At 45.2% G+C, this 9,966-nt stretch overlaps 1 protein-coding gene across 1 annotated transcript in view; it reads left to right on the forward strand.

Moving 5' to 3' along the window:
• The first annotated feature begins 968 nt into the window (after positions 1-968).
• LOC119391831 (endothelin-converting enzyme 2-like) overlaps positions 969-9,966 on the forward strand; it is an 11,318-nt gene continuing 2,320 nt past the window's right edge. The window contains exons 1-3 of the mRNA XM_037659480.1: positions 969-1,238; positions 2,286-2,576; positions 8,335-8,526. Of these exons, the coding sequence (XP_037515408.1) occupies positions 969-1,238; positions 2,286-2,576; positions 8,335-8,526 (753 nt within the window). The remainder of the gene's footprint in view (positions 1,239-2,285; positions 2,577-8,334; positions 8,527-9,966) is intronic.

The raw sequence follows: 9,966 nt of genomic DNA on the forward strand, positions 1-9,966 counted from the left end.
GTCCCTGGACTGCGCAGTTTCAGTGCACGTTAGGAATCCCAGGCGGCTGAATTATCCGGAGCCCTCGACTACTGCATCCCTAATAACCTGATTCGCTTTGGGACGTGAAACCCCATAAACCAACGTACCTAAGACTCTCATTAATAGATATCCGTTCATTTCACATAGCTGTTGGTAAATCTGTTCAAATAGGACACAAAAGGCAAACTAGAAAAACGGTGAAATGCACCTGATGGCGGAGTACGCCATCATAGCGTCACTTCCGCTGTAGCTTGTCATCCAGTTGACGCGCAGCAAGCTGTCCAAGTAAAGATTATTTCGTTTGCGAAATGAGTAAGAAAAATCCAGTGAACTGGCATGTATACTTAAACGAGCTACAACTAGACCAATCGAAGAAAAATACAGATACAAATCTTTTCGAACAATTCAATCACGAATTGAAATCACAATTGTTGCACCCAATGGCTGTTCTTTGTGAACAATGTACCATTAAGGGGATATTACACATTTCGTGAGTTTTTGGTTGTCCTTCAGGATGGCTACAAACTTTCGAACACAGTCGGTGTCGAATTAACTTGATATATTCTCATTCTATCAATCTTTAATTCTGACGGTATTGTGGGGCCCCAAACAACTTTCAAGCGAGTTAATCACACCTTATAATTTTAGCACATATCTTCTTCCATGCTTACTGTACAACTCAAATAAACTACGAACGACTGTATAAGCTTTCTCTCAAACGCAATTATCTTAAAATTCTCATATAGAATCTCGCAATTTAATCTTAAAAGATGAATGAGAAGGTGCGCTAAATGAAAGTAGCCGCTCAATGATTACGTCAGCCTCAAATTCCCGTTTGAAGTGAAATGAATCCCCATTCCAGTCCCGACCTAAAATTTTCCCTCTAAGCGCACCGTTTCAATGCAAGGCCGTTCGATACTGAAGGACTTGTCGACCACTAGGTGATCATGAACGAGGCGTACGCCTTCTCGGCAACGCTTTCCGGCTGTTCCAAGAGGTCCATCTTCCAGCAATGGCCCATGCTGAGCGCCGAGATCTGCGTTCGCGCCATGCTGCACCTGGCACCTGCTACACTGGGCCACCTGCTTCTCGGAGCCATCGGACGTATGGACATGGTGGAGCGAGCAGTTGCACTGACGGACCGCATTCGCAACGCTTCCGTGCGCTCCTTCCGAAGTCTAGCGTGGATGGACGCGAACACTTCCAAGGCGAACGTGGTGCGCTTCATTTGTTACTCTACGCAGGGTGCTGAATCGATCAGTCGATTGATTGATTGATTGATTGATTGATTGATTGATTGATTGATTGATTGATTGATTGATTGATTGATTGATTGATTGATTGATTGATTGATTGATTGATTGATTGATCGATCGATCCATCCATCCATCCATCCATCCATCCATTGATTCATTCATTCATTCATTCATTCATTCATTCATTCATTCATTCATTCATTCATTCTTTTTGAGTCTCGAAGCTCCAGCACCGTTTCTTACATTCAGCTTTGTTCAGCGACCGGCCGACGGGCCACAGAAACCGTGATGTCATGTTATAGGCAGCATAACGTCACGGCCACCGATCCATAATGTCGCTGTGACACTGTCGTTACAATGATGCAAACTATGTTACGGTGTAAATTCTATTACGTACCCCCTCGCCCAGGCATTCACAATAAGTAAAATGAAAATTTTCATCATGCCTCGCGCCACATAAATGTAACGAAAAGCGCGGAAGGAAAATATGCCGTAACTACGGCTTTTAGAATAAATCAACGCAAAGTTGTAGAGAGGGTAGAATATTCATCCAATGGAGAAAGGTAGAGACGGCAGAGGTGCTGGAACCTTCCTTTAGTTTGATCTGTCACGAACCTTTTGTGCGACATGCTTTACAAAGGTCATTACGCGATATCAGATGCATTAGCGTGGTCAGCTTTAGCATATTCTACCAAGGGGTTTAGCATGCTGGTTCTACAGATCCTACCATGACAAGGCAAGTTGTAACGACTCTTTGTTCGAGTAGGAAGAGCCATTCATCACGCCATCACTGTATTACAACGTTGGTTGCATACGCCTTCATGCTGCTTTCGTCACGCACGTGCTCGTTTCGCGGATGCAGTAGCTTGCGCTACACAACACCCAATTGTGCCTCCCTCTTCTAGGCCCTGCACAGCAATAATGGCTGATGGCAAACTGCCTGAAGCATGGTTCCCACAATGTGTATGATCTGCATATACCTCTCGCGCGCACGTTCTCTATCCACAGGAGAGGATGACCAGTGTGACGAGCGTGGACGGAATCTCGGCTCACCTGCTGCAGCCGGCAGCCGCCGACAAAAGCTACGACTTCTTGCCTTCTTTCTCCAAGGACACCGGTACATTCGGCCGCCAGCTGCTCGAGGCTCGCCGGCGCCGCTTCCACAAGCTCCGGCGACTCATCTACACCGATCCGGACAAGGTCAATCGGCGCAGTGAGATGCTTATGCCCGTCATGACGGTGAACGCCTACTACATGCCCGTGTTCCACGTGGTCGTCATATCCGGTGCTACGCTGCAGGTAATGCGTTGTCGGCTTTCAACGCTCCCTCAACACGCGTTGAGGGTTGTTAGCGCAGCTGGAAAAATAAATATTGCCATAGCAATTATATCGACAATACAGGCACATTATTTCCACCGGCGTTGCCGTGATGTTCCGTATAAAGCCAAAATCGATGACACCGCCCACGCGTCGTATGTGCGAGTGAAAGCGTGCGAGCGCATGCCGATGATCGCGGCTCAAGCAGAGAATAAACGCGCCGCCCGTCTTTCGTCACTTGGAAGGCTCATGAAGATAGGAGCCGGAGGAGGGCCGCATGGTTCCTGCCGGAATAGACCTGTTTCAAGCGATCCCAGAACCCCCCGCGTGCGCGCGAAACACTATGGGAAAAGTGTGTACGGCGAGCCCGCCGGCTGTTCCGTCGCTCGCTGCTCGTTGGCGCCGTGGGAGCACCAAACGAAAAAAACGCGTCGCCGCTGGTTGACTATTATTAAATTTTAAATACTACACATGTCTGAACGCACCTCCATGTATCTCTACGCATGAAATGCGAAAGGAATGATGCAGTCAGTGTAGGTATTACCGAGCGGATGTATACCGGATGCAGCAGTTAAGTGGCATGCGAGTTATCACGTGCCGATACATGCAGTCAAAACGTGCTATCGTGAGCAATGTGAGCTGGAACACCGAATCCATATTCATTCATTGATTACTTGTTCACAAGCCGCTATGGAATTTAATGCCATAGCGGCACGTGATCGGGTTTAACCAAACTGTAGAGAGGTGTACAGTGTTCAGGTATACAGATGATTATTTGATTTTAATTGACAAGTCACGCGCTGTACAAAGAAGTGAGCACATTCTAAACGTGTTTAAAGAAAAAGGGATGGGACTAGAATTCACTTGCGAGATGTCTTGCTCCGATAATTTGCAGTTTCTTGATACATCCTTTTAAGTTTCACTGCGGAGCGTGTTTGCGGGCAGTATAGCTAGAGTTCAGCGAAATCGCTGTTTAATTTCGCGTCGGCGCATTCGAATATTGTCAAACGAGGAATTGTGATGTCATGATTACGCACAGCATTGGAAAAAGACTTGCGCAGATAAGATGAGCAGTAGTTTCCAGCTGCAAAGTGGTCAAAGAGGCGGGATATCCTGCATATAGCTGTATCGGTTTGCGAAAATCTGTTCGCATGGCAAATAAAGATTAACACGGGCGTCCTCTATCCGTAAATATTGAAGAAACTAGAAATACTGCAGTTATTCCACATATGTATAAGAAGTCGCATGGCCTGAAGAACGTAGGGAAGCGATGTTGGGGTGAAGGTTGTGCATGCCGCCCCGAATAAGCTTAGTCGCATTAAGGTCGAAGGGGTCTGCGGTGGGCAAAGAAAAATGCGGTCAGAGGCATGCCAATTGTTTTGTAGATTGTGTAGGAGTTAACCGCGAATTTCTCTTTCTTGTATCCACATGTACATCGGCCAGACTGGTCGATGTACTAATGCGCGCCTCAGCGAGCATCGAAATTCATTGAATGGAACCGTCTCATCTAGCATCGCTATCTGTCATGAAACTGTAATCCCATCTTCGAAAGCACAGCAATTTTGCACCATCAACCTAATAAGACAACGCGAGAAATTTCGGAGGCATATCATGTCACAAATAACGCCACGCTTTGTCTCGGTCAACCTTCTCAGTCATTACAAGACAAGGAATTCAGCTTTATTAATCGACTGTAAGAACGAGCCTTGGTTGTTTGACTTTTTGTGCCTCTTTATGACACGCGCGACGCACTCCCATTTTTGTATATATGCTTTTCTTCACGCGTGCAATAAACATTCAGTTGTGTGTGAGCGCTGGTTTGTGCATTTTCTTCCTTGTGCTGCTCCTTTCTTTTTTCTCTCTAAGTATTATTCCAACCTGTAGTTACAGCACCAACGAGGTTAGTATGTACTTATCGCTCGTTACATATAGGGTGCGAGCGACGCAATGAATGTATCTCATTTCCCCAAATGCCGACTACACTTTCTAGTGTACTCTTTAAATATCAGAACCTCACACTGTACTCGTCGACAGTGTCGATGGACGTTGATTCCAAATGCATCTGCGAATCATAGACCGCTCCTGCACTTCATAGGCAACCGAGGTGCATTTTTTTATTTATGCCTTAAGGTGCACTGGCGCTAAAAATAAATAAATAAATAAATAAATAAATAAATAAATAAATAAATAAATAAATAAATAAATAAATAAATAAATAAATAAATAAATAAATAAAAGGTGACGCTTCTAAGCCGCTCAACTGGTCCAACAGCGGGACAGATGGAAATCGTCGGGAGGCCGTCGCAGCTAAATACTGACGTTCGTGATTGAATTGCTCAATAACGTGTTGCACCTTGCCAAATTCACTGTGTCTAGGAAGTCCTGGCACGGCGCAAGCGGAAAGCTACAGCGCGATGCTTGCGCGCTCGTCGTGGCGGCTGCTGCGGCGTACACACATTTCCCATGAGCGCTTGCGCGTCCGTTGGTGGCGGTCGTGTGCTTGAAAAAAGTCTATTGCGGGCGTTAACCGACTGGGAGTGGTCGACCGGGTGTGGGCGCGCGCGCCCTATCCTTAGCGTGGGTCAGCAGACGGCTCATATTTTTGTACGTGTCGTGCACTTATCGCAAAGTTAGCGTTCAAGCCACAGACAGCATGAAGGTCACTTCGATGGCTGTAGCGGCCGTATTTTCTAAAGGAGTAAGCTATTAGTCTGATTTCGTATAGCATACGAACTGGTTGCTATTGCATTAACGGCTTCGTCCTTGCGGCAAAAGTTTGGCTCTATTTAATATCTTTACATTGTCTTATTGGCAAAAAAGTTTATGTTCAGATGCATTATTATTACAGCATTTTATTAGTTAAATAAATGTCAAAATAGAGCAATGCTAGATCCTGAAACGCGGTTTGAAGTGGGGTCACGTTTGCGTCTGTCATGACATATTTTATTTTGATGATTTAGCGGACATCTGCTTCAGTCCAAGGTTGACGCCGTACTGCAGGAGATAGCCGTTGTGTCTTCTTTATAAACAAAGCATGAACAGTCATGGAACACTTCCCAGCATTTTGGCACATATAGTCATCATTTTATGACACTGTATTAAGCCGCACGGTATGCTCCATTATCACTACAACCGCTTTTCTCGTCGCTGTCGTTTGTGTACGCTCTAAAAGCTATGCGGATACGTCGTGAAACCGCCAGTACACAATGATGTATAAATTTCTCGAACAGCGCAGACTCTCGCCAACAGTACGTGACACCACCTGGACGTATACGTGGGCACACAGGCAGACCACAACAGCAAATACGCTCGGACACTGTACACAACCGAACAAAGGGGCAGAGCCGCACGCATACCATACATAGAAGCCTCGCTGGTAGCGCGAGAAAGCGTATTTTGAAGGAGTCCGGCAACTTTTTTTTCAAGTAATCACCCAATGATCTCATTGAAGGAGTTTATTGTCTCACCAATCGATTGGCGCAAAAAAAGTTTAGAATCTGTCAGGTACGAGCAGAGGGACTTGTCGCACGCTTTAATCGTTTTCTCTTTCCTTTCCTACCAGCGAGCGCGTTGAAAGCTACGCAGGGACGGAGGTGTGGTGACAAGGGGGCAAGAAGCTACATCCGTTCGTCAGCATGCGTGATGACCTTGAGCACTTGCCTTTTTTTTTTCCTTGAATGCGCGGCTTACTTTCACTGTGAACGTGTGCGCGCTGGTGTAATTCTGTAGCATGTGTAACTCTAGCACTATGTAGTGCAGCGCGGACACGTCGCGGCATCCCGCGGGGGGCGCAGTAACTATGCAGCTCACGATGCTCGAATCAACCAATGGCAGTGGACTTTGTGTTTATGACGCGGTCATTTTGGATAATGGCATCATCTGTCGAGAGAACAGCCAGTGATTACTAGCTGACTGTGGAAATTTATTGTAAATTTCAGGTCGCATGCTGCGCTATAATGTTTGGCTCACATGTTCTCAGGAGCCTCGACTACCGATCGGGAGTGTTTTCTGACCATGCTCAGAAAGTGTTGCAAGGCCCTTTTAACAGACAAAGCGACCATTATTGGACTGCGCGAAGGTCTAGGTTCACAAAAAGCAGTAGACGTAGGCGTGGTAGCGATAGCAAAGTTGATCATACCCCAAGTCATCGCATCGCCAATGCATCGCATGAAATTGTCAGCGTAAGAATTAGAGCGGACAGCCGTTTGTTAATACTTTTGCGTAGCAATTTGAGAACGAAAATCGACATAAGAAATAAGAAGATATACGCTGTTTTTCGTAAGCAGTCAAGTGCATTTATGATTGCTACCATATACTGCAGGCAGCAGCGAACACTATCACTTGTACAGTACCCAGGGCGGTCACACAATGAAAGGAATGAAGAGGATGCAGGCTCTTCATGTGTAACTATAGCTTTAGGGTTAAACCCAGCGATTCGGAAGCATGTTTGGTTTGGTTTGCTTTGCTTTGCTTTATTCAAGGCAAAATTGAACAAGATTGCCTTGGGGGACACGACTAAAGGCTAAGTAAATGCCTGACTGGGTCGTGCCACCCTGGCAGCAAAGCAGAAACATACAGTATGTACAGTACGCAGAAAATTACAACATCACGTGTTATCTTACACGGGTACCATAGTGGAACAGAACTACCAGAAGTGTGACTAAAAGCATAGAAATATAAACAGAGTCCTTATTCGAGTGGTGGCAAATACAAACTAATGCATGTTTTTAATCAAATAAATTAACAAGAAACTTCTTGACTAGGATTTCGAGTTGCCCTACAAGACAAATTAGAGTATAACAAACAAACAACAGGCAAAGGGACAATAATGAACAAGGTGTATCGAGTACAAAACATCAATGAATAACAAATTTTAAAAATCAAGAAAAGCATCACTTTGTTCAACTAGAAACTCTTTTGTTATTTTTTTAAATGCTCTAGCTGAAGTTCTATCTTCCAGTAAATGTAGTATAGTTGGGTGTTTGTTTAATATGTCTGGAATTTGTGAAGCTAATCGTTGGTCACCGTAGTTCGTTCGTGATCTATATTTGTATATTAAGCTCTTTCTCAGCTCGTATGGTGTTTGTTTCACATAATATGTATCCAAGAATAGTGATGTATTTAGTCTATACTGGTGTAATATCTCTAGACAAAGCTTATGTCTGTATAACAGTTTTATAGGCAATACTTTGTACATTTTAAAATATGGTCGAGCGCTTTCGCAAAGGGGAGTGTTAGATATTGCCTAGAAAATCGGCAGGAGATGGTGAAGCAACTGTCGATTTTTCGAAGGAGGAAGGGGATATGATGGCTGAAGACGTTACGAGTCTTCCTAAACAATGACTCAAGTCTCAAACGCGCCATAAAGTTCTTCAATAACAACACATGCGAAACTATAGAGAAAAGAATAGATTATTCCAAAAATATAAGCGCATAGCCTTGCTCTCGATATTCACCAAAGTAACTGTTAATAGAATTATGGCAACTCTTGATCAGGCTGAGTACAGTCAGCCCAGAAAAGGATATTTAACATTGAATGACACCATATGAAAGCGGCAACTACCGGTGCAGCGAATCCGCTCACCGTGACGAGGTGTTCTACAGCGCGCGACTATTGTGGTCTGACATCGCCTATCTTGAACGCTCTAAATTTTGCTAATTATCCTCGAGGAAATCTCACTGAGTCTGTAGAGGTGTCTGTCAACTACTAACGCAACTGCGCGCTCGCCGGATGACGCAGTCGCCGTTCGCAGTTGAAGCTGATGTGCCGGCCATCAACTACGGCGGCCTGGGTCGCATCATCGGCCACGAGTTGACCCACGCGTTCGACGTTTCTAATTCGTACCTTGACCAGCACATGCAGCCGTTCACACTCTACAGCCCATCGTCGCGCAAGGAGTTCCTCGCCCGCCTCGCCTGCCTCGCCAAACAGGTGGGTTTGCGTGCGTACTTCCGACGCGAAACTCGTCTCCTACAAAATATTCACAAAAAGCATTTATCTCTAGTATTCGTACAAACTGAAGCAGCAGCCACGCTGCAAGGGAAGTGTTCTCGCCTGAATAGTCCAAAAATATCTGTCTCTGTTTTACGGCGATGAAGATTGCAGCTAATGACGACGCCAAGCTCCTCGTCCACGGCATGGAAAGATCGCTAATTAATTTTTCAAACCGTCAATATGCGGTGATCCCAAGAAGCTAGCGACGATATCTCTTTTTGCAACTCTGGAATGGACTGAACTGTTCGGCAACAGTTTTTTCGCCGCGCGCGAAGAGCTCCAGCAGGCATATTTTCTAAAACAAACCTGACATATAAATCCGAAAGCTGAAACTCGTTATCACCGAGAAGCTTGAGCGTAAGAAAGACCTCTCCGCCGTAGAGTTTAGGGAGATTCAATTAATTTCAAAACAAAAAAAAAAAAAAAAAAACGGCGAGGTCATATAATACAGGTGCTACCAGACGCTAATTATCTTCTTGGTAGTTGTTCGCTGACACTTGAATGTCAAGAACGATATACCTGCCATTCTGATAAGCGTCTGAAGGTACAGTAATGCAAAAACTTGGAGGACGCTGGAGCTTAGCCTTCATGAGTAGAACGCGATAGTGTAATCGGGCCCCCTGCGCATCGCCTTCTCAAATGCTAGCCTGCTTCGGTTTTCGGTGCATGCCTCAACCGTGCCGTAAGGAAACGAACGTCTGGGCGACCAACATTGGCCGTTTCAAGCTATCCTAGAATTCCTACTGCAAGTACAGTTGTTAAGTGCCCTCTACGCCATAATCATTCCTTTTGCAAATCAGCGAAAGGCCCACTACGCGTCCGTAAGGCAACACGCGATGCTACGCAGCCGATCACTTTGTTGATGCTTTTGATGATGATGACGATCAAATATGTCTGAACGCTTCGCAATGGCTGGGCCTTTAAAACATCCACTCGTTGTGCAGTTAACATGTTTTGACGCCTGGCACGATTCTACGCTTCTGCCACGCAATATTACATGCCTTAACGAGGCTCCTCCCACTATATGAGATTCATATAGCGTTTTTTTTTTTTCGAAGCAATTTCAAGGAAAAGCGTTGCTTTGCGGTAAAACACCTGCGTGCCACGCAGACGGCCTGTGTTTGATTCTCACTCTAACCCGAAGATTTTTATTATTTATTTTGTTTGCGTCTTTCTCGATTTTTTCGTCACGGACAAGATGATTTTCCGCTCAAAACCAACGACGCCGACACCAGAATTTCTGCGAAAAGAGCTCTTTATAGTTATCGAGTTAATAGTCTCTGGCCATCAGCTTTTAAAAACTGAGATTCACCTCTCTCCTCAACAGATGCGAGTTCTTCGCATTGTCTTAAACATGCTGAGGAAAATCGGATGCAC

The sequence above is a fragment of the Rhipicephalus sanguineus genome, chromosome 4 (genome assembly GCF_013339695.2).
Source record: "Rhipicephalus sanguineus isolate Rsan-2018 chromosome 4, BIME_Rsan_1.4, whole genome shotgun sequence".
In the NCBI taxonomy this organism is placed as follows: domain Eukaryota; kingdom Metazoa; phylum Arthropoda; class Arachnida; order Ixodida; family Ixodidae; genus Rhipicephalus; species Rhipicephalus sanguineus.